The following is a 26625-nucleotide window of genomic DNA, read 5'->3' on the forward strand; positions in this document are numbered from 1 at the left end:
TCCAACACTAACATCTTCACCCAAGTCACCATCACACCTAGCCTGGACTCAAAACGGCTAATGTTTACTGCCATTTACTAGATGCCAAGTAAGTAGTTATGTACTTAGCTATACAGTTTAATTCATTAGTAAGAGCTTGTTATATTTAATCTCATTATATTCCTATAGTACTATTTCATCCCCTATAATAATCTTTTTTGCATCATAATCTGTTAAATTATTACGATCTTAATCTGCCAGAGGAGGCAAATTAAGTACATGGAAATTAAACAGCCTATGCAAGTACACACGGCTCTTAAAGACGGATGCTGGATTCCAGAGCCTACAATCCTACCCACTGTGCAACGTTAAGATGTTTTTTATTCCAGCTCTACGACTGAGATATAACTGGCATATAACATTATGTAAGTTTAAGGTATACAAAGTGATCTTTTGATACATGTATACATTCTGAAATGATTACTAAAACAAGGTTAGTTAGCATCTCCATCACCACCGGTTAGAGGGTAAGATGAGTAAGTTCCGGAAATCTAAAGTATGGGATGGTAACTGTGGTTCATGGTACTATGTGATTTACTTGAAAGTTGATAAGAGAGTCCATCTCAAATGTTCTCACCACACACGCACTAAAGTGATTAAGATTCTTGGTCTTTCTCAACAATCTATTTGTCAGGATGATCTTTTTCCTTCTTGAGGATTGTGCCTGAGTCATGAGTGCCCGGCCAGCCTCCAGCCAGCATCCACCCCTGACCAGCGGGCAGGGGTTCTGCCTAGGAATCCAGAGTAAACAGTGTGCTCAGTTTTTCCAAAATTTTACCCAAAAACTAAAGTCACAGACTAATATTTCACCACTTTGCAGTTTTTCATCAAATCAGGTTTAAAAATATTGCCACGATCATAACCATAATACAAAACAGCAGTGAACCTTTAGAACTTCCTATACTTTTTCATATAATTACAGTAGGCACCACTGAGCTGGTTGGTCTTTGACAGTCTATCTCAAACAGTCGTCAGAAGAGACAGGTACTATAACACGTACTCATGAGAAAATCAAACTTCCATGAGCCAGTAAGTGGCTAGATAGGAACTTGAACTTGGATTCTCTGAGAGTAAGTCTATATTAATATAGAGAATACCTCATAAAGAGCTAAAGAAATTCAAATGCTAAGCCCTCAAATAGAGCTCCGAATATAACAGAAATGATTGCTAGATATTTGTGTGATAGAATTAGTTAGGAAATATTGTAGAAAAATCTACTTTCTAAAATAAACTTTATTTTGGAGAGCACTTTTCAGTCCACAGTCCTACTGAGCAGAAGGTACAGAGATTTCCCTCCACTGTCAGCCTCCACATATGCACAGCTTCCCCCATCACCCACATCCCATAGCAGAGCGGGACATTTGCTACAGCTGATGAGTCCACTTTGACACAGCATAATCACCCAAAGTCCATATTTTACAGTAAGGTTCACTCTCGGTGTCATACATTCTAGGAGTCTGGACAAATGTCTGATGACATACATCCATCATGATGGTGTCATAAAGGATAGTTTCACTGACCTCAAAATCCTCTGTGCTGTATCTGTTATCGATCCCACCCCCCAGCCCCAGGCAAGCACTCTATTTTGTTTTGTTTTGTTTTTTAAGATTTTATTTATTTATTAGAGAGAGAGATCACAAGTAGGCAGAGTAGCAGGCAGAAAGACAGGAGGAAGCAGGCTCCCTGCTGAGCAGAGAGCCCGATGTGGGGCTCGATCCCAGCACCCTGAGATCATGACCTGAGCCAAAGGCAGAGGCTTAACCCACTGAGCCACCCAGGCGCCCCAGGAAGCACTCTGTTTTTAATAAAAGGAGGAATACACATAAAATGCATATCACATAAAATAAACCCCATAAAATCATTATGTTATTCACGGTAACTTACTCTGTATTACCAACCGTGAGGAATTAGATTCTTTACTGAGCTCACTGAGGCATGGTCAACAAACCATCCTACCAGTTCACAATTCTGAGTTCTGACCATGAATTCTCCACGTGATTATAAAATACTTAACTGTATTTTGGTATTATTACCAAAGACAACTTTAGGCAGCATATTTAACATCATTCTGGGGTATTTCCTACATACTTTCCATCCTTAGTAAACTGATTCATGAGAATGAATCAAAATTCATAGACGGTATGGCTACCTCCTACATGTCAGCCTATCGGATGATCCTTTCTTGTTAAAGCTATAAACAGCAACTACTGTGCACATTAGCAGAGTCATTAGCACAGCTAACACCAGCCTCCAAAGTTTTATCTCCTAAATATTGCCCACAGTTTAACTCAAAGTAACAAATGCACAATTAACCTGAACAGAGGGAAATCGTCTACTCAGCACGTTGGGAAATGATGTGGTTGAATTATGAGTCATCTCATTTCGCAAAGTAGCAATAAAAATGAGTCTTTCATTTTGCGGAGGTACCACTGGCATTTACAGCAGATGATTAAAATAAAGGAGAAAAATAACTTTTGCATTTCCTCAAAACAGGGACATTTTATACTGGTCATGTAGTTTTGCCCCTGCGGATTTCATCGATCAAAAGAAATATCTCCACGAGTCGTTGCCAAGGGTCTGCTTATTCCCTAGTGATTCCGAACACTGTGGCTTACCTTATGGAAGTTTCTGAAATACGCTGCCTTCTCATCCGGAAATTTTTCTAGCCTTCTGGGTCCTTTACTAGAAGCCTTCTTGAAAACCAACCAGCATCGTCTGAAAATCTGAAAGCAGATGAAGGATTTGATTATCTATCTTTTTGCATGAGTTTTGTAATGCCAGGAATTTATTTATCCAACTAATCCACTGGAAAGAAATTTTTTAAAAATGTATTTAGAGAGAGAACAGTTTTTGAGTCCTAACCAGGTTATTCATTAAAATTACAGCAAACTTTTAAGAACACAATATTTAATATAAAAGTGACTTTTTTTTGGTACAAAGATTTTATCTTATGAGGTTTTCAATGTGCTGGCTTCAATGGTCTTTAATCTAATTAAATCATCTGGTATCGATACCATATAAAATATTTATCTCAGCATGCCAGTGACAGGGCAATTCTCTGTTTTCCATGATAATGCAGTCATAACTTGTAAGATTAAGCATTTTCATAATGCTCAATTTTCTATCTTTCAAAAATCACCACTTCTAAAAATTAACTTATCTTGTAGGATTAATTTACTTTAAAAGACCCAAAGCTCATATGTTAATTTAGAAAGCAGGAAGATAAGTGCTTTTATAATAGAAACATCTGCCTTACCCTTTTATACTTTACAGTAACTAGCATTTGTTGAATGCTTATTTATATAGACTACATCTAAACATTTATATGCACATTTGATCTTCATACCTACAACATGGGGTAGTTTATCTCCAATTTAGGATAAAAACAGTGTGACAGTGTCAGGATTTGCACACACCTCTGTCTGAGCACATATCTCTTCAGTAAGAAAGCAGGACCACCAATTACACACACACACACACACACACACACACACACACACCATCATTCCTGGACTCTGCCCCTGTTTCATAGGACCAATTAATATCAGACTTTGAACTTGGCCTCTCTGTCAACCTCCCTCCCCAAGTACATTTAAGGCAAAGTAATAAAATGAGTCTCATCTCAGTCATTGGAGAGGTTTAGAAATGCAAATTGGCCACAATTTAAGATTTTTAACATGTAGCACAGTTTTGCCAGTCTACATTCTCTATAGCCATTAATAAATGCACTGAGGGAAGACAAAACTGCAAAGTTGCTATATTGTGTTTCTTCCTTCCCTCTCTTCCTCTTTCTCCCCTCCTCCCCTTTCCTCTTGTTTTCTTTCTTTCTTTCTTTCCTCCTTCCTTCCTTCCTGCCCTTTCTTCTTTCCTATCTCCTTCTTTCCTTCCTTCCCCCTCTTTCCTCTCTTTCTCTCCCTCTCCCTCCCTTCCTTCTTTTTCTTTCTTTTCTAATACTAGCCAGATAATATAATTTCTTATAGAAATTATAATTTCAATAATATAATTTCTAAAATATAATTTCATTGTTCATTACTCACTAGAAGACAGTGCTTCCCATATGAAAAGGAACTCTTAGAATCGTTACATAGGAGACCTTTCATAAAAGCATTACGAACAGAGTAACAACGCACACACTTTCACTTTACACTTGCTGCCTTTCTTAGCTCTTTTCCTATTACCTTCGAAAAGCCTCTAAAGGATAACCTTGAGCTCTGCGTCAGGTCTGTGCGTCTCTCCTTCTCTACCTGGATAGAGATGCACCTCCTCCGTGATGGGATTCCTAACCACACACCTGGAAATAGGGTGTTAGATTACACCTCCGCTCCAGGTCTGCTGGTGTCCTTCCTCCACCCTTGTGTTTAGCTCATTATGTTACTTTTTGGCCCCTTATTGGTCTCCACCCCCACAGTAAAATACTATTTAAAAAACATGTGAATACTGATTATAATATAATATCAGCTTATGGTTTGGTTGGCTTTGACTCAATTCTACACGGGTTTATTTAGCATTATAGATTCTGCTTTTAAACTTTAAAAAGGTATTTATATTTTAAGTAAATTTAAGGTAATAAATATAGAAAAAGAAAACATGTAAGAAAAGGCAGTTTGTACAGTGGAAAATGAATAAAGCTTTGTGTTAGTTTGCCAATTTGGGAGTTCCCTGGGTGAGGTCTGAAACTGGCCCCTTTACACAGAGGGCAAGGAGATACCCAAGACTGAGACGGGCCACCCCAGGCTGGTGAGTGGCAAGTTTAACGAGCAAGGGAACTCCCATACAAGACTTGTCTTGGGCGGCCACAAGACAAGCACAGCTCAGCAGCCCCCACTCTGCCCGTCCTGTCAAATCTTAAAATGCCATAGAGAAGCCTTAACAGGGTTCAGTCACTTTCAGTCCAGATGATCTCAACAACACATTGCTCTCCCAAGACCGTGGGCTTGAAAGGGCTCTGCCTACAGGCAGGGTGGGTGGAAGGTATCCTCCAAGGATGGGGACGGGTGAGGTCCAGCTCTCAGGTCAGCTGGTGACAATAAAGTCCTCACAATGACCTTGCCCGGCATTTCGGAATCCAACAGATGGGTTTACATCATGGCTTTGCCGGTTACTAGCTGTGCAACCTGAGACAAACTACTTAATGTCTCATGGAGAAGGGTACCTCACTGGACAGAAGGAAGAGTCAACAGGATGGGCCCACATCCTAGTGGACGGCAGGCTCTCCACATGGGCGGCTCCTTTCTTGGGCTCCTTTAACTTACAAAGTAGGTGCATTTTGCCACACATGACAAAGTCATATGTAAGGACACTTTTTTGCTAAGGACATACAATTCTAACAAAATTCAAATCCAGAATATTCAGACCCAAATATTCCGCAGTCAGAACAATTATAACACCATATAAGAATTTTTAAAAATAAAAATAAATACATTGATGATCTTTGAAGCTCGGACTGTGGAACCAGGACTTGGAATTGCAGCTCTGCCCTTTGTGAGAGCCATGTGGCTCCGGGCAAGTCACTGAATCTCTGAGCATGTATACTTCTCTTAGCTGGTGGAAAATAATGCCTATATCATAGGATTGTTGTGACAGTGAATAGAAATAAAATGTTCACAGCTCATGGCTTTGTAAGGCTATAGAGGAGTCATGCACTAACAGACGGTAGTATAGTGCAAAACCGATAACGTGCTCTTAGAGGTAGACTTTGTTTAGCACACCCATAGCCATTGTGGATATTTACATATATTGTAAAAATCATTGCTTCTACCAACATATTTTAAAGGTTTCAAATACTTCCAATAATTATGGGGATTATGTTATACACACTATTTACAGACAAACTGTCTAAATACTCTTGAATGAAAGCGAGTTCCTGTTAATTTCACAATGGTTTGGATATGGCTGGTCACATTGATTAATATGCAGCTGAAAAACAGAAAAAAGTGCACGAGTTTACTCTCTTCCTAAAATTATTCCTTTCACAATACAGTGTGAATTAATTTTTGCCCAGGATGAATCATTTCACGCAGTCATTAGTGTAAATCCTACACAATGGAATTGAGGGTATTCTATTGCAATGCCCAAGAATACAGAGTACAGTTTTTTAGCTAGCATATCTTGATTTTCAGTGCACATTCTGCTATATTTCAAATGCTTTGTCTTGAAGAAGTTATTTTAACTTCTCTAAAACCCAACTTCTTCTTCTATAAATTCAGATCAATATACCTCATGAAGTTGCTATTTGAGGATTTAATAAGATAGCTCACAGAAAGTATCTACAATATGTGTTTAAAGCTCAGTCCTCACACTATTATCTGAAACTCTTGGGTTCTGAACACTGGTATGGATTAAACTGCGTCCCTCCTAACCTCTCATGTTGGATTCTTTACCCCCATTGTGATGGTATTTGGAGATGGGAACTTCTGGAATGTAATTAGGTTTAGATAAGGCCATGAGGGTAGACCCCTCAGGATGGGATAAGTGATCTTGTAAGAAGAAACCCCACAGAGCTTGTTCTGTCTCTCTCTGTGCTCCCACACACACAGTGAGCTAGTGGCCATCCGCAAGACAGAAAGAGGGCTCGCTTAAGAACGTGACCATGCTGGCACCTTGATTTTGGACTTCTAGCCTCCGGAACTATGAGAAAATAAATGTCTGTTGTTTGAGCCACTTAGTCTGTGGTATTTTGTGATGGCAGCCCAAGCTGACAAAGACAGACCCTTTTAGATTTTGTTATTATTAGCCAAAAGGGTGGTGGTTGGTAATGGATGTAGTTGCAGTGGTAGCAATATTTTAGAAGTGAAAACAAGTTACATGAATCAGACTAGAAATTTGAGGGATTGGAGCAGATAAATAAAAGTATCATTTGCAAAGTGGAATGTATATAGATTTTCAATATTTATCTCTTTTTTGTTATTGGATTTAGAATCCTAGCTGAAGTAGAAGACTCTCTTTGAATGGACTTGAGACCAGATCCCTGGTAATACGGTTTCTGTTTGTTCCTACAGAAGAATGCTTTCCTCTATATGCTTTGCACTTTATTGCCCATAGCTCAGGAACCGTGACATGGCATGATGATGTCAAACGAAGCCTTATGATATTCATGGAATTACAGAAACACACTCACTGACTGTAATGCCCATCTTGTGTGACTACAGTTATTTTCTATTAAAATGTCAAATGAGTTAAATATAAGTTGGAAAGCATAAATGTTTCCACTTTGGCACTCAGTGTTATGATGGAATACATCTGATAATGGGTAATAAAGAAAAAAGAGTGGGTATTTTCATTAATATATTATCTATTTGCTATTACATTAAGAAAGGCAACCACATAAAGATAAAAATTGTTGAAGACTTGATTTAATGGAATGTTTACCAAGCAGAGGCCCTTAAATTACTAGTTTCTTATTCTGGAATAACGTTAGATTAATAGAACAGTTGCTAAAATGGTGCAGAGTTCCTAAATAGACTTTACCCAGCTACCTCTAATATTCACATTCTATATAACCATGGTACATTTTTCAAAACTACGAAATTAACATTGGTATAATATTTTTACATAAAGAGTTTATTTAAAAATTGCTAGTGTTTCCACCAATATCTTCTTCTGTTTGGGGATCCAAGGGATCCAATCCAGGACACCACATTAAATTTAGGTGTCCTGTATCGTTGGACCCCTCTGATCTCTGATAGTTTCCTAGTCTTTTCTGTTTTTTGTTCGTTTGTTTGCTGTTCATGATCTCAACAGTTTTGAAGACAACTGACCAGGTATTTTGCGGTATGAAAATTAATACACAAAAATCTCACTTAAAATGGGAGTCAGGAGGCCACAAGGGGGAGCTCTCACCCACTACCACTCTTGGTCAGTAACAGACCTCACAGGAAGAGAAGCACCACTGGGGAAGTCCACCACTGCTTTACCACTCCAACAGGAGGATGGAACATTTCCTTCCTTGCCTGGCAATTCCACCCATGAAAAACTGTCATCAGCCTGGACCGTTCTCACCTTCCTCCGGTGGGCTTTTGATCAAAACAAGCCCTTTTTCTTTCTAAAGCAATGTCCCTCCCCTTTGCAGTGGGACTTGCCTGTGGCTTTCCCTAAAGCTTGCTTATCCTGACTTGCAAATCTTCTGCTATTCCCAAATAAACTCATCTGCTGGTAAAATAACTGGATGTCTTACTTTTAACGTGGACAGCGACATATCTGCAGATTTGCACCTGTGGTGAAGTTGAATTTAAAAACAACAAAAAACAAAACAAAACAAAACAAAAACCTCTTTTAAAATGAAGTCAAAGGCCAGAAGGGGAAGCTCTCACACGCTACCACTCAATAAGAAGAAACACCTTGCATTCCCGGTAGGAAGATGCCTGTACTTCAGTAACCCCCAGCAGAGAAAAGGAAGATTTTCTCCTTGCCTGGCAACAGCCCAGCCAGTGACAGAGGTCACAACTCAGCCAATAAAGAGCCACTATGCTCTGAACTCTAGTTTACTCCAAAGGACTTGTTCATTATAACAGCCCCTCCCAACAGTCCCTTTTCCTCTTCCAACTAGGTGTTCCTCTCCTTTGTTCTCTGGACTCGCCTGTGGCTCACTGCAGCTTGCTTGGCTCAACTTGCAATTCCTCTGCTATCCCCAAATAAACCTATTTTGCTGGTAAAATAACTGGCTGTTTCATTTTCCAGGTCCACAGTACAAAGTTCCACAATTTATGTTTGTCTCAGTAAGTTATTCTTGATACTTCAGCAGTCTAACGAAAATCTCACAGTAAAGGGATTAAAACAAATAGTTCACTGGGAAAAATAATATAAATGCATCATAGCTATTTGGACTAGTTAAATTCTGATTAGAGAGCTAGTTGAATTTTTAAACTTAAAGTAGTAAAAGAATAATTTAATAAATGTTAATAAAGGCAGAGATTTTCATTTTATATTCTTGTTTGATGCAGATTTTCAAAATGTTTTGCTTTGTCATCAGAGTAAATAATGAAAGGGGCGCTGGTGCTGAGACTCTGCACGTATCACTCCGTGTCAACGTGAAGTCAAATTCAGCATGAATCAGCATTCTAAAAACAACCTTCATGCTAGCAGCATAAATAAGTAGAAGCATGAGGAAATCACTTCTTTGTTACTGTTCATCGAACAGGATTTTAATAGTGTACTATGTTCTGCTTTAGGCCCTAGAGGCGATGCCCTATATAATAAGTTTCTTGGGGAAATTCCAGGGAAGAGCAGCAAAAGGGACTGCTTGAGCCCAGGAAATCACTCCTCTGAGGGAAAAATAAATAAATAAAGGAGTAGGTTTTATTTTGCTTATAAATGAAAGACACGAATTCTTCCAGTACATCAGATAAATGAAATTAGGTACCTTATTTTTATTTTTGTCCCACGAGACAAAATAAATAAATGCCCTTCATTAAGCAGTATGTGGGAGCGGGTGGCGCAGTCTCTTCTGCCTGGCTCTTCAAGGACATCGAAAGATGCAGGGACCATTTGGCTGGTTAGCAACAGAACTCACTGCTTGCAAGAGAACGCACTTTCCTGCTGTCCTGTCCCTTAGCTGATGACACTCTTGCCTGTCCCCATGATGGCTCAGGAAGGCGTCTCACCGTCTCCTTGGGGACTGACTGATTTCACCTTCTCTTTCAGAGTTATCTCCGAAACATGCCAGTTGTCTCACCAAGCAAGCTTCAAGGTACTCTTCAAGCTTTCATTCTAGAAAATTCCACGCTGTTGCCAGGACTCCAAAAATCCCCACGATCCCCAGATCCCCAGCCTCAGCGGGAATGAGCCTGCCAGCTTGCCGTAATTAAATACCCTCTTAATTCCTTTCTGTTTTTTTAAGACATCTATTTACTTATTTGACAGAGAGAGAGAGAGAGAGCACAAGCAGGGGGAACAGAGGAGGGAGAGGGAGAAGCAGGCTCCCTATAGAGCAGGGAGCCGGACATGGGGCTACATCCCAGGAACCTGGGATCATGACACGAACCAAAGGCAGTCGCTTAACCGACTGAGACACTCCGGTGCTACCCCCTCCCTTGATTCCTTTCTGTCTGATGGAAACCCTTTCACCTCACAGCAAACTCTTTTCCTCACTGCTTTCTCTCCTCAAGGTGATTTTACACAAAGGACGTCCTTTTTCCAGTTGGGACTCACTGTGAAGTAAATGGCAATTTCTGGGCTTTAGTTCATAGCCATAACTATGTTATTTAGCTAGGACTCATTCACAAGCTCTACCTTCACCAGAGGTCCGATATAATGGACCTTTCCATCATGTTGACCTAAAGGAAGGATTTCTGATTGTAGGCACTGTTAAACCTGAGGGTCCACTGCACTAAGGGAAGTCCCCAAAGCTTTGTCTCTGAAAATTTTAAAGCATATAGAAGTAGGTGGCGTCCCTGGGAGCAGCTTATATTTGAATTCACTTCTTAAAGTAAGATACCATATGGACGATAACTTGGAATATAGAATTCAATTATTTATTTCTAACTTGTATCAGATGAACAAGTAAGCAAAAACAATGCAGAATTAGTCACTGCGGGCTTATGTTATGAGCAGCTGGAAGTACATGGTCCTGGGTCTCTGTCCTCCCACAAAATATGTAAGTACCGGTGAAAGGTACAGTTTGTTTTTGTAAAAAGTAGTTACTACACAGCCCAATGCTGTGATGCACTGATGACGTCAGCTTTGGCTTTCACTTCAATATAGAAATGAACTTTGGCATCTTTCGATTTAATTTCTGTTAAATATACACCAATACCAGAATCACTCCCAACCATTCATTCAAAAAATACCGGACAGCTTGGCGGTTTGCAGATACCATTGTAAAAATACACAAACAAACAAACAAACAAATAACAACCACCACCAAGTTTCTGTCCTTACAGAAACAAAGCTCCCGTTTCATGGAACTTTCATCCCAATGGATAGACAGGTAGGTGATAGCACATTCGTAAGCCGTTTTTCCAATAGGGCCGAGTGCTGTGGAGGGAATCACAGCACAGGGCTGGTGAGCTGCCCATTCCGTCCTAGAGGAAGGAAGAGGAGTGACAGGGACATTTGGGGACAGAGCGCATCAGACAGAGGGACTGGAGACACAAATCCCAGATGTGGGAGCTTGCCTGAACTCCTCCTGGAACTGCAGGAAGGCCGGTACGGAGCACAGTGCACCAGAGCAAGGCTGGTAGGGGATCAGAGCAGAAAGATATGGGAGAGCCAGGCCAGGTAAGCATCTTGGCGAGACTACAGCCAGAGTCAGAACGTGAAGCAGTATCAACTCTTCAGTGGGTTAAGTAAACTGAAACCTAAGCAATTTTAGGATTCTTAGAGTAAGAAGAAGTTACGAATGAAATCAATTTCGAAAGTCACTGTATAGGGCCAAGGCTATGCAGGCCAGTCGGGTGACGGGTGTTCCGGGTTGACTTCTATTAAATGCCTCGATTTTCTAAGCTCCCTGTCTTCTCTAAACGGTAAGACTTGGGGCTGTCGTTGCAATGTCCGTGTTCTGTGGCTTTTGCTGCCCCAAACTGGGAGTGCAGACCGCTAGAATTCAATCCGCCCGCTGTGGGTCCTCCTCTGCTTACACTTACAACTCTGGAATACTTCAGTCTGCTGAGTTCTCTGCAATAAATGCAATGGGTCTCTGATAAATGTAAAACCCAGATGTTTTTCTCTTCCTCGGTACTTATTAGAAATACTCAAGGGTGTCTGGGAGGCTCTGTCCATGAAGCCTCCAGCTTCGGCTCAGGTCACGATCCCAGAGTCCAGGGATCGAGCCCCGCATCAGGCTCCCTGCTCAGTGAGGAGTGTGCTTCTTCCTCGGCCTCTCACCCCACCCTTGTGGACTCTCTCTCTCTCAAATAAATAACATCTTAAAGAAAGAAAGAAAGAAAGAAGTTTTTAAGAGTACCAGAGATGGGGGGAAAAAACCACAGAAGCCAAAGGTGACTATAAAGGTGTCATAAGGGACCCCAAACAGTCCACGGTGTAAAAAGGCAGAAAGGCAGATTATTGCTGGGGATGTGGAATGTATATGGATTTTCTTAAATATTCCACAAGCCTAAATACATTTTTTTTTTAAATCTAGTAACTTAATTTAGCAGAAAAGTAACTAATACTTCATACGTTGTAAGAATCCCTATCACTAATTCAAGGGTTTCCAGTGTTCTAAAAATACTTTTACTGTCCGTTTCTGTTTCAGGTTTAACTGTAACTGAAAAAAGCAGATACAGAAGTGAGACCTTGAAGATGAGAGGACACAGAGGCACACCGTCATTTCGCATATGGCTGTCCATTTATATTTATACATACGTGCATATATCTGTACAACTATTTGATTTTTAAAATTTCAGTTTATGCAAGTATATAAATAATATACACAAATATATATGCATCTATCCCTGTGTAAACACATTTATTTATAAATCACAGGACCAAAAAATTAAAAACTTTCCTTTTTCTCTGGGGCATAATTTAAGCTCATCTTTACGAGAAAGTTCTCACGAACTCAGTGAGGGAAGAGCTCTGCATCATTCACAGTATCTACTATAATATATGAACACTGCTGTATTAACCCCGAGATGATGTTTAAAGAAAATATCAAAATCTTGATTTTTCTCATTTCATGTAGTTGGAATGACGAAAATGAATGTGTTAGTATTTTCTGTTCTATTATCTCATTTCCACTTTATCGAAATTACCCCCAAAACGATCATGAAATTCACAAGGGCGAATGACGATTCCCCAGTCCTCACCAGTGGCAATCTGTGAGGGAGCCAAGTGTTTCCTGTTTTTCACCTGAATACAAAAAGTTCTCTTGACTGTGTCTGTCTACCAGGCCATCGATGGAAGACCAGGAGAGAATACACACACAGTTTAGAGTCCCAGCCAGACTGTAATGCTTCAGGGCAGTCGCAAGTTTTAGGTTGAGCATGTGAAATTGTCATCGTTATCATAATAATGAAAGCGAGCTGTACGTCAGACCGGCTGAGCACCACCCCAGGCGGGTGGCAGTTTGGAAGGAAGGATTCTCACAGTGCTACTTTTTCAGCTCCCTGCTTTCCAACAGCCCAACCCAGACATGACAGAGAACAAAAATCCTCTCTCCCTTTGCTCTGCATTGCCAGGAAACAGTCACGTGTTCTGAGTTTTAGTTCCTCCAAAACCAGAATATTCTTTGGCTTTCTCTCAATGTGTGCTATTTGAAACTCATGGTGTTTTATTTTCCTTAGGCAGTTGTATAGGCGGAACTCAATAATCAGTGTGAAAGTGGTATTCTACAAACAACCAGTTTGTTTTTATTTTATGGACCCAGTTAGTATAGGGGTCAGTCACGCCAAGAGTTTTGGGATCACAGCTTCAAACGGATACTTTGACCGGTAAGTAAAGTCAAATGTCCAAATCAAAGCTGAACATATTTCTTCATTTTACCTCTCCTGGGTTTCTTAGTTCCTCCCTTTGTGAAGCATATTTTCAGTCACACAAGCTTCAAATCCTGGTGTTGCCATTGACTTCCCTTCCTTTGTCTAAACCATTCCCAAATCTATGGGCAAACCCAGAAGAGAAATGCCCGTGATACTGTGAGAATGACTTGAATTGAGGAAAAACAAAACAAAACAAAATGCATCTGGGAAAGAAATAAAGACTAAAAATAAAAATGGCAGAGGTCTTTAAAAATCAGGAGCTTTCTTTTTCTTTTCTTTTTTCTAATTGCTTTAATTCAGTTTAGTTAACGTATACTATATTACTACTTTTAGGAACAGAATTTAGTGATTCATCAGTTGCATACAACACCCAGTGCCCATTCCATCAAGTGTCTTCCTTAATGCCCATCCCCCAGTTACCCCATCCCCCAGTTACCCTCCCCTCCTCTCCAACAACCCTGTTTGTTTCCTGGAGTTCAGCATCTCTTATAGTTTGCCTCCCTATTCATCTTATTTTATTTTTCCTTCCCGTCTCCATTATGTTCATCTGTTTTGTTTCTTAAATTCCACACATGAATGAAATCATATGGCATCTGTCTTTCTCTGACTGACTTATTTTGCTCAGCATACCTCTGATGGAGCTCTCATTGGCTGCAGCAGAAAACCGGAACCAGTGATCAGTTTATTAAGGGAGCAGTATTATGGAAATAATATTTAAAGAATATTAGACCAGCAGCAGGGTTAACAATGACTATGACAACACAAAAATGTCCTCAGGTAATTAGTATATTCCCACCAGAGAAAAGATTAGAATTCAGCCAAGGTTGAAGACGGTGAGGACAAAGATGAGCCCAAGACGAAAAACATTACAGGGGAAATTTATAGCTTCATAATCAACTCAGTATGAGTGTGTGTGGGGGGAAGGGGGTGATGGATTAAAGCTACATCTAAATGTTCATACCTTCATGAATGATGGCATTCATTCAGTAAATGGTGGTATTTACTGAATTGTCAGAACACCTGAGAAATGGCTTTAGTTGTAGGTTTACTGAATTTGATAGGACATTTAAACGTTTGCATTATGAAAACTGTTCTCGGTAAAGTTATAAACTGCAGTCTCCGTGTAGAATGGATGCTTTCCCGTCTACCTCACATCAACTATATCCTCCTCATGAAAACATTGTCTTACTTCAGTTTCTTGATATAAATTTGCAGACTCATCCAATGTTGGTTCCTTGCCTGCTACTTAACATTTAGTGCTTTTTCGCTTTAAAACTATAAAGTTTACTATATTTAAAGTATCAAATCAGCAAACATGTTTCCACCACTTCTGTTTCAAATCGGTGTATCAAGTTGGCTTAAGTCTACATACCTTTTGAATTTTCTTGAATGAAGTACATCAAACTAAAATGGAATTATTCAAAGCATCTAATAATCCATTGCTCTTTAAATGTAATGATAATATTCAGGTGTTTGTCTCAAATAAGGGACTTATACTATGGTTTTGACTGATGAGAGTTTTCTGGTAATAAATCTGATTTTAACCAAAGTTCCTGGTCTTATTTCAATGGGCCATAAAAAGATGATAGATTTGATAATTTATTTAAGGAATTACGAAAAATATCAATTACAAGTAAAGTTTTATAATGATCTAAAAGAAATTATAGAGCTTATAGGGTCTGTAGTTACTAAATTGAAATTCTTCTTTAATATATATACTGCATACCATATCTTGTCTTAAAGTTACTGTACATCCTTCCAAAGACTTCCATCTAATCCAAATATATTTAATACACTTTCATGCCTGAATTAGCACTATCAGTTAATTTTCAAATTTTAAATTTTGCACCAATAGTATAAAACATCGCATGTAATGTTACAAAACCTAATTTTTACTTCCAATTATATAACTGAAATTTTTTCATGCTGATATGCTGTACTTTTTTTTTTTCCTTTTTGCTTATTGATTTGTAGGAATTTAAAAATGTATTTTAATTTTTAAAGTCCTTTATCAGGTAAATGAGTTGGAAACACATTTTGTAGCTTGACGTTTCACCAACACAGTAAAATTTGTCTATTACTTCCTTTATAGCAGTATGTTTTTAACTTCTGTTTATTAGCAGAAATGCAGAATCCCCCTACATTTGTGTGGCTACTGACACATTTGAATTTTTCACCATCGCATTTTTTTGTTTCCCATTTTAATATTTTACTCTTTTCCTACTTTGTAATGGATTAGTAAAATTTCTTAGTGTGCCTCCCCCTCTTACCTTTAACAGCCTTGGAAACTTTTTTCATCCCACTCCATACAAATATCCAACTAGTAGACAAATACATTTAATCACTCATGCATAACATCTCTCCCTCGTTTTTCATCTTCTCTACTAAAAACCAACGGCATCTCAATTTAAGAAGTACTGCTCCAGTAACCTCCCATCTGATTCCTGTCTTCACATTGCTTTATTCCACTACAACTTACAGACTACAGCATAGCAAATGTCTTAAAGCACAGCTCCGGCCATATATCTCTTTGGACCAAAAAACAAATACACAACAATGAATCTTTCAATGCTTCACCGTTGCCCACTGCTTATAAGAGAAATCTTGAATTCTGAGGCTTGCCAACAAAAACGTTCATGAACTGGGGTGCCTGGGTGGCTCAGTGGGTTAAGCCGCTGCCTTCGGCTCAGGTCATGATCCCAGGTCCTGGGTTCGAGCCCCACATCGGGCTTTCTGCTCAGCGGGAAGCCTGCTTCCTCCTCTCTCTCTCTGCCTGCCTCTGCCTACTTGTGATTTCTCTCTGTCAAATAAATAAATAAAATCTTTAAAAAAAAAAAAAAACGTTCATGAACTAATCACAAAGTCTACTGAAACCCTTGTCAATTCTCCCATTAGACCCTCTCCTTAAGGGTGCCTGGGTGACTCAGTCAGTTAAGCATCTGCCTTCAGTGTGAGGTATGATCCTGGGGTTCTGGATTGAGCCCCACATTGGCTTTCCTGCTCAGTAGAGAGTCTGCTTCTCTCTCTCCCTCTGCCTCCTTCCCCCTGGCTCGTGCTTTTTGTCTCTCCCTCAAATAAACAAATAAAATCTTTAAAAAAAAAATCCTCTCTTTACGTTGCACTGGTTTACTCATTATCCCCCTTGTATATATTTGCTTTCGTTTCTTTGTTCAGCTCATATTCTTTATCTGAAATCCCCTTATTTTTCAATTCACACTTTTTAGAGTCTTAGCTACATTTTGAATCCTATGTCTTACTACTTTCATGGAGCTTTCCTTGATCGAACCAGTGAAAAGGGAGGTCTCTTTACACTGTTTTCCTTTATAATTTGTTCTCTGCTGTCTTTTGAAAATCAATCTCCCTTACTGGATTATAATGTCCTTCAGAGAAGGAACCATGCCTTACATATCCCTGTATTCCCCTCCCATCCCTAAACTCACTCATAGCAAAGTGACCACTTAAAAATTGTTGGATTAATAAATCAATACCTTGTATGTATACACAGTAGTCCCCTTTATCCCTGGTTTTGCTTTTTGTGATTTGGGTTACCCAACTGCAGTTCAAATGCTGGTAACCCCCCTTATGACATCTCTTCATGGAGGTCAATAGAGCCTAAGCTACACCACAAAGCCTACGTCATTCACCTGACTTCAACTCAACAGGTAAGCATTTTATCATCTCAGGTCATCACAAGAAGAAGGGTGAGTATAGTACAATAAGGTATTTTGAGAAAGACCAAATTATACAAGCTGTATTATAGTGTACTATCATATTTTATTAATAGTTACTGTTATTAATCTCTTACTGTGCCCCTTTATAAATTAAACTTCACTGTTGGAAAAAAACTGAATATACATAAGAGTAGATATTATCCATGGTTTTGGAATCCACTGGGAGGCCTTGGAGTGTATCCCCCACTGTTAAGGGGGACTACTGTAATCTTAACAGTTTCAAAGATGAGCACTTACTCTAGACCACACATTGGTCTAAATATTTGAAATGTATTAACTCATTTCATCCACAGAACAATGCTTTTTGACTCCACCATTACATTGCGTTACCCATGACGGAAGCAAAGAAATGTTACAAAGAAAAGACACTAACAGATATAGAACCAAATCCTGATAATCTAGCTTCAGAGCCTGTATTTGTAATGACTACATTACCTCCTCATGCATTATGTCTTTTGAGTCTTAAACAAGCAAGGTATCAATGTATTGATTTTGAAGATAGGAAAACTTACTCCAAGATAGGAAGACAGGTTGAATTTCTCCAGAGATGAAAGCCAGGGCCTGGAGTGGGGGCGGGGTGTATAGGGGTGTTGCTAAAAACAAAGAAAAGGGCTAAAAGAGAGGTGCTATATATTTGTCTGTTTCTGTATTATCATCATTATTATTGTTTTTAAAGTCACCTATGTGTGGGAAATGCCTTTTTCTCAGTCTTGGCTCAGCACCCGTTTCCATTTGTTTTTTGTTCACCTAAATCATAGAGACACACATACCAAGTATCTACAAGAAAGTCATGGCTCTCAAGAACTGGAAACCAGACAGTGAACCAGAATCACCCATTTATTTTGATACACTGAAAATTTCAACACCGTTGCAACCTGCAAGTCTGAAAACTCAACAGACAGAAGAGACCAAAATAGGAAAGAGAGGGTTTGCAAATTTACTCCCCTCATTCTGAAACCTCAGGAACTTAAGGCCAATACTGGGTTTGGTGGTGATTAAACCCACAAAGAGATCTTTCATCATGTGCTTAGTTTTGTTTTGTTTTTTTTTAAAGATTTTATTTATTTATTTATTTGACAGAGAGAGAGAGAGATCACAAGTAGGCAGAGAGGCAGGCAGAGAGAGAGGAGGAAGCAGGCTCCCTGCCGAGCAGAGAGCCCAATACGGGGCTTGATCCCAGGACCCTGAGACCATGACCTGAGCAGAAGACAGACACCTACCCACTGAGCCACCCAGGTGCCCCCATCATGTGGTTAGTTATAAATAAATTCTTGCCCTCAAACAGATCCAAAACAGGGTCCCCAAAGTACTCTTTGAACAAACTGTATCCTTTCATTTTAAGTACACAAATCTTGTGCAGTTGTAAGTGATTTTAAAAAAAAAATCAGGAGTAAAAGAAAATGTCAAGATCTAAACTAAATGGTGTTTGTGAGCATGGCCCTTTGAAGCCTGAGGCCCTGATCCCCAGTCAGTAGCAAAACAGAAGATTCTTAGCACTAGCATGAAAAAGACTTGAAAGCTCCAGGAGTTCCAAAGGCAGAGAAAAACTAGCTTAGAGGATGACTGCTTTCAAATGTCTAAGCTCTCCTGAAATGCACTATCTTCAGCAGGAGTTTTTATTCAGAAAGTTAATTTCCTTGTAAAAAGTACACAGTGTTTCTTATTCACTTTACATTTTTCCTATCATTTCCCCTAATTTAATTTTGGCCACTGTTTAAAGAATGTACTGGCTTTCTATTCAGAGCTACATAATTCAGTTTGGGCGCTCTGTTGTAGTATTATCTTAATTTGATGGTTTAACCTGACCTTTTTCCTTGGGTCAGCATTCTGGGCATTGTTTCTATCAGGTAGCAGCAGCAATCTTCACTTTGAACAATGATACATAGCATCTTAAGTTCTTAGTATGGTCCCCACTGTTCTGAGGGATTTATAAACATTAACATAATTTAAAACACACCCAAACCCAATGAGGTAGGCAATATAATTAACCTTCCTTACAGAATGGGATGCCCAGGAGGAAAAATTAAGTAACTTACTGAAAGTTTGGCACAGTACTGAATTATGGTTATAGTTTGCTAAATCGGCTTCCTACCTCTGCTGTCTTCTAACCTATTCTGTACATTGCCACCAAAATCATCATATTAACAATGTCTTGATTTCATGACACGTTTGACGGATTCTGTTGGCATACAGGTAAATTCTAACTACGTAAGGCCAGCACCCGAAGCCTTCCACACCATCCCTACCCCAGCTTCCCCACCTACTGCCACTTTTTATTCAGAGCAAACCCTGTAGGGACTCACAATGACTTGCCAGCTTTCCTTTTTTTAAAAACAGCTTTATTAAAGTATCACTAACAAAAAGTGTATATATCAAAGGTATACAACTTTGTGTTTTGATATATATGTATAAATTGTGAAATGATTACCATAATCCAGATAATTAATATATCTATCACTTCACAGGGGTCATTTCTTTCCTCTGTATTGTTGTTGTGAAAACACTTAAGATCTACTCTCTTAGCAAATTTCAAGTACACAATATCGTACCCTTAACTATAGCTGCTATTCTGGACATTCAAAATTCTTCTTTGTGTTTTCCAGATGTTCTGACATCTGGGCAATGGATACCTTTTACCTGTCAATGTAATACTTAGTTTTCAAGGAAGGACATTTGGGGTACCTCAACCTGATCTGCTCATTGTAATGCCTTGGCTTCAAATGACAGAAGTATGACCCGTCATTCCCACATTCTAAAGTTTGATCCACAGACACATCTATATTCATAACACTGTTATGTGTGTAAGTTATATATTGGAGAACTGCTGGTAGGAGCAAAATACTGGAAATAATACCAACACCCACTGAAAAGGGGATTGTTAAGGTATGATACGTCTATGCTATGGAGTAAGAAAGCTTTCTAGGTAATGATGTGAAATATCTTAGGTATACATTTTGTGTGAGAAGAAAAAAATTAAAAGCATATAGCCATATCTTCTTGGATCTAAGAAACACTAGAACTACAAAGAAGAACTTTAAAAATTGTTTTCTACTAGAGGACTGAGGAGTAGGGTCTACCATGATGAGGGTAGACGAGAAGCTTCTCAACTTACAAATTATGTGCCAGTAATATTCCTTACATATCTGGCAAGGAATATTAAAATGTGACCAAGTGTTTTATATTTTAGAGAGGTATTTCGCTTTTAAAAGAAAATTTAGGGGCACTTGGGTGGCTTAGTTGGTTAAGAGTCTGCCTTCAGCTCAGATCATGATCTTGAGTTCCTGGGATCAACACTGCATTGGGATCCCTCCTCAGTGGGGAGTTTGTTTCTCCCTCTCTCTCTGTCCCTCTCCCACTCCACTCAACCGTACTCTTTCTCTTTCTCTCTCTCTCAATCTCTCTCTCAAGTAAATAAAAAAAAATCCTTAAAAAAAATAAAATTTATTTGGATAGCAATTAAAGATTCGTGGTCACATTTGTGAGTCATCCCTTAGCTCTCTTTGCTTCTTGTTAACAGTTGAGTCACATTACACAACTTGGAATGCCATGCACTCTCTCACTTAATCTCAAACCCACACTGTGTCATGGCTACTCTTATGATTTCCATTTTACAGATGGTGAAAGTGGGGCTCGGGGAAACTGTCTACCAGCCTCGCAGGACCAAGGACAGCAACTGTATGGGAGAGCAGCGGGTATGGGGGCTGAAGGAAGGAGGAGAGGAGAGGGCATCTGGGTGGCTCAGCTGGTTAAGCAACTGCCTTCAGCTCAGATCACGGTCGATCCTGGAGTTCTCGGATCAAGTCCCACATCGGGGTCCCTGCTTGGCGGGGAGTCTGCTTCTCCCTCCGACCTCTCCCTCTCATGCTTGCTCACTCTCTCTCTCTCTCTCTCTCAAATAAATAAATAAAATCTTATAAAGTTAAGAAAATAAAAATAAATAAAGGAAAAGGAGAGATGGCATTCTGAGGAAGGCAATGAGGAAAGGCAACAGGGTAACTGCAGAGTGAAACATTCTAGTGATTACGAGTAGGAATATAAAGAATGGCCAGGAAAGGGACAAATGAATTGTCCAGGATGCAGACTTTAACTATCCCTAAGGGAGAAAATTAAAGATAATATGAAGCTGGCTTAAAAGAAATACCAATAAAAATGAGACACCTGGCCCACAGTGGTCTCTGTTGCCACCTAGATGTCATAGGACTTGCTATGAAGCTTCTGTTCTCCACACTCTTTTCCATATTTAGCTTTCATGTAGGTTCTCATATATCAAAATAACATTTCTATTCTCAAAATGCATTTTTCTAACCAAGAAGATACATGGGAAAAAAGATTTACTTACCTAGTATTTCAATAAATTAATGATAGCCCTGTAACTTTACAGTATTTCTCATATGTCACAATCATAAGCCATCAAATTGAACATGACAGTTCTATTTTAAAATCTCTGCTTAGATACAAGTCCTTCTTTAAAATCCTTCAATCATGCCTTTGGAAAAAATAATAACACAGAAAGGTGTCTAAGGAGCTTATTTTTACTAAAAGCCATATCTCTGATACATCTTGGACACTTTGGACTCTACTGTCAATACGCTTTTAAGACATACTGCTGTAAAAATCATATAAAAGCAGAGAGCATCTCCTCTGCAAAAGAGATTGTTATCGGCATCTTGGCCAGGTAATATTGATGATATCTTTGAAATGTGTTTACAAGGTAGAGGTCATAAATTATTCCTTGTTCAAAAACATAAAATCAGGAGTAGAAGTTTCCATATTTGTGTAAAATTCACACTCTTCGAGACACAAAGGAATAATGCAGCTCTTCTCAATATGTTACTATAGTAAGTGTTCAATAATTAGTTGGCTGCATAGATTCCTAATTGCAGTTGAACCAGCAGAACACTTGACAGATGTCAGTGCGCTAGATGTTGGAAAATACAACAAAGGAGTAAATCTTGGGTTGAAGGACCTTGCAGCCTAGTGGGGCAGGCCAGCATGCAAAAAAATGCACTTCTCTGAAGAAAGCGCCATAATGGCGACACTCTCAGGATGGTCTGTGGCCAAGAGGGGCACCTGAGACAGCCTGGGAGGAAAGGCTGAACAAAGGAAGGGCGATTGCTTTAACAAGGCAATATCAGAGTCAGAAGGCAGAAGCAAGTCCAACATTCCAAAGACTTCCATACAGGCAAAGTGGGATGAGATACTGCTTATGAATCATTTTACCTGTCTTTCTTTTTTTTTTTTTTTTAAGATTTTATTTATCTATTTGAAAGAGAGATCACAAGTAGGCAGAGAAGCAGGCAGAGGGAGAGGGGGAAGCAGACTGCCTGTTGAACAGAGAGCCCGATGAGGGGCTCGATCCCAGGACCCTGAGATCATGACCTGAGCCGAAGGCAGAGGCTTAACCCACTGAGCCACCCAGGCGCCCCTACCTGTCATTACTTGAACAGGATTTAAATGCTTCTTTCTTGTATATTAGTGTGTATATTCTTTTGTCTGGATGGTATTTTTGATTGATTAAATGAGGGCATATGAAATGAATCCTTTGTTTCTTCAATCACTAACCAGCTAACTGATCCTGGACAGCTTTCTGAACCACTGGGCTTTCTTATTCTCTCCTATAAAATGTAAAATGGAATTGAACTAAATCACTATTAAGATTCTTTTTTTTAAGATTTTATTTATTTATTAGAGAGACAGAGACACAGTGAGAAAGGGAACTCGATGTGGGCCTTGATCCCCGGACCCCGGGACAAAGACCTGAGCCTAAGGCAGAAGCTCAAGGACTGAGTCACCCAGGCACCCCTTAAGAGTCTTTATAAAACAAACAAAAAAACCATTGTGATGTATCCTGGATACATCTGACTACAGAGGCCACACCTCTACCTTTTGTTGTTCAAATTTAAGAATAAGTAAGAATAATGATAATTTTTATAAACATAATGACATCTATATTAACTATAAAAACTTCAAATGTTATCAAGGTGCAAAGAATTCAGAAAGTCTTCCACCAACTGGAAATAGCTATAATTATTAAAATAACCAACATTCTACATAAATCCTTTCTTCATGTGCATAGATAAATGGATGGATAGTCAGAGTTAATTTTATAAAAATGAGATATATTTAATGAATCTGTATTTTATAAGAGCAAAATACTCATTTTACTCCCCCATTTTTACAATATATGTTTAGCAATTTGAACTCTAACAGTTGCATGTGTACATATCAATTGCTGTGGCATTTCATTTTCATTCTGCTCCTGACTAAATTATCTAAAGATCAAGGATTCGATGCTTACTTACCAAGTCCTTTTAGCACAGATTCTCTGTTCCTGAGGTTATTAGACCGACATGTTTCAGTGGACCAGATTTCATCACCAAGGTAAGAAGCATCTGCAGTCTATCCTTGAGTTCTTACACCCCTGAATAAGGCCACATGTCTTCTTTATATTCATTGACTATTTGGCTGAATTAAATTTCTCAGTAAATGCTTGATTCTGTGAGATCTTGTAGGCACTGTGCTGATTATTCAGATACTGAGTTTGGCCCTGGTCCTTTCCCTGTCATCTCCATTTATTTCTTGGCAGAATGTTGTACTTCAATATTATTTTTCAAGAATTCTTTCTATGTGTTATAATTCCTAAGATCTTCCATGTTTCAGAAGATGTGTCTGTTGCACTGACATTTGGATGATGATTTGATCAAGCATGATATTTTTTGGATAGCATTTCTTATCACTCAGAACTATGTAGGCATTGATAAATTATTTTCCAAAATCAGAGTTTTATTAAAGTATTTGAGGCTCATCTGAATAATCAGATTCTAAGTCATTTTATTTTCTGTTTGGAAATCTGAAGTACTCCAAATATTTATTTTTAAATAATATTTAAGAAAAGTTGGAATATTATATTTAATAACAAAACATAGAAGTAATATTCTTAAAATCAAGAACACGATGAGAGTGTTTATTATACAAGTGATATATATAAAATTCCTAGCAAGTTCATTAATCAAGAAGAAAAGAAAAACTATATAAAGGTTAGAAAGATGTAAAAGAAACCCAAACTGTCATTACTTATGGAAATTTTATTGCCTATATTTAAAAAGCCAAGTGAATCATATCAAATTATTATAATATAGAGATTGCAGCAGGTCAACCAACCATAAAATGAATACACGGTAATTAACTGCTTTCCAATTCACCAGCAACAAGATGGAGAAAATAGGAGAGTAAAAGATATGTTTCAGAATGGCACTGAAAATATTAAAAAAAGGAATAAATCTAAGAAAAGGAATTAAGACCACTATGGAGAAAATATCTAACTTTTTGGAAAGACATTAAAGTCCCAAGGAAATGATATACATGAGCAATATAATGATTAGCATTGATTCTCCTCACACTCATTTATAAATGCAATTTCAACCTAAAACCTACCTGGTATCTTGTGCAACTCTGAAAATCTAAAATTGTGGTAGATGCTAAAGAAGAGCGAGGGAAGGGTTTTTCCCTTTCTGATATGAAGATGTCTAATAATGGAGATTGTGGTATTGATGACGTGATAGATCAAGGGACCAGCAGAAATGATCATGGAGGGCACAGGCTGGAACACAGACTACTGATACGTGACTGAGTTGGGATTCAGAACAAAGGAATACAGCTACTCAACACATGGTACTGGGAAAATCGGTTATTCATATGAAAAACAAAACAAAACAAAACGAAACCTAAAGACCAAGTTTTATTCCAACCTCTCACTGGTCCCCTCATCCTAGGGTCTCCAAGTATCTACTGGTAATAAACATTTCTATCAAGCCCTAAAAACCAATAATGAATTATAAGAGGAAGATACTTTCCTTAACTTTCAAACCAAGGAAGAAATAAAGGATGCAAATGAAGCAGTTTATTTTATAAGAATCTAAGCTATAAATTTAGGTTAGAAGGGCAGAATTCACTATGACTTAAATTTAAGTCCTTTAATTGTCTACTGGGTACTAAAAACAAAATAATTATCTTGTCCATATGGAATGCATTCTAATATGGACTTTTCATTTTCATCATTTATTATTTTTTTAAAGATTCTTTTTATTGGGACGCCTGGGTGGCTCAGTTGGTTAAGCAGCTGCCTTCGGCTCAGGTCATGATCCCAGCGTCCTGGGATCGAGTCCCACATCGGGCTCCTTGCTCAGCAGGGAGCCTGCTTCTCCCTCTGCCTCTGCCTGCCATTCTGTCTGCCTGTGCTCGCTCTCTCTCCCTCTCTCTCTGACAAATAAATAAAATCTTAAAAAAAAAAAAAGATTCTTTTTATTTATTTATTTATTTGTTTGTTTGTTTATTTATTTATTTGACAGAGAGAGAGAGAGATCACAAGTAGGCAGAGAGAGAGGGGAAGCAGGCTCCCCACCGAGCAGAAAGTCTGATGTGGGGCTCGATCCCAGGACCCTAAGATCATGACCTGAGCTGAAGGCAGAGGCTTAACCCACTGAGCCACCCAGGCGCTCCCATATTCATCATTTAAATAAAACAATTACTAAAGTTCTTTTCCTATAGTTGTTAGGTTAATGATTATATTTGCATAATATGAATCTATCTCATTTTTATACTTTTCTGTGACATAATACCTAGTCCCTTAGTTTTACTCAGTTTGACCAATTAAAAAAAAAATCTATGTTAGTCACACTTTACTCTCTATATAGAAGACATGATAAATCACACTAAAAATAACTTTTTAGATAATGAGGACACAAATAAAAATGGATGAAAAAGAAGAACTGTCAGAACACCTTTTGAGTTAACATTAGAATTATGTTAGTAATGAACAATATCATATGCAAATTCACTTAAACAAACGTAATTTAAAATTTGCAATAAATCTGAAGCAGCTTCTACATAATGTAGAAGACTGAGTGTTTTCTTTCAGTAACTGATCTTTTTTTTTCTGGAGGAGGATAAAATTGAGTTAATGTAAGTAGAAAAACGATATCTCTTTTTTTTAAAGAACAGATGTACACTGTTATTTCTCCTAATTTCCATCAGTGTCACAAATGTCACCTTTCAAAATAACTATGTTCACTTGGTCCCCAAAGTACAGACATTAAAGTTGATAGTTTCTCATAAAGCTGTTTGCTGAGAAAACAATGCACATATTTATGAATATCTAACCACCACTGAAACTTAATTTTTAAAACAATTTTATTTCCCTAAGTCTCTTAAAGCTATTAATGAGGAGTACTCATTAACTGCCTAATTTGTTAAGAAACCCATTATCTGAATTTATTAGATTAGATTTTTGTATGGTTAAAAACATTCTGACCAGTATTGGCAGGGAAAATTTTATTTTTACTTTTTTTATAAAATGAAAAAATGGTCTTTTTTGGTTAACAGATATTGTCTCATGCAGAATCATAAAAGTATTGCTATGTAGACTGAAATGATATTAAGAGCTC

The 26625-nt window shown here is 38.4% G+C and overlaps 1 protein-coding gene across 5 annotated transcripts in view; it reads right to left on the bottom strand.

Annotated features, from left to right (window-relative positions):
* The window catches only part of DOK6 (docking protein 6), a 369400-nt gene that overhangs the window by 254557 nt on the left and 88218 nt on the right, over positions 1-26625 (bottom strand). For all 5 annotated transcript variants that reach the window (XM_047697267.1, XM_047697268.1, XM_047697266.1 and 2 more), the window contains exon 2: positions 2655-2762. In XM_047697267.1, coding sequence (XP_047553223.1) covers positions 2655-2762 — 108 coding nt within the window. The remainder of the gene's footprint in view (positions 1-2654; positions 2763-26625) is intronic.

Source organism: Lutra lutra, chromosome 12 (genome assembly GCF_902655055.1).
Source record: "Lutra lutra chromosome 12, mLutLut1.2, whole genome shotgun sequence".
NCBI lineage: Eukaryota > Metazoa > Chordata > Mammalia > Carnivora > Mustelidae > Lutra > Lutra lutra.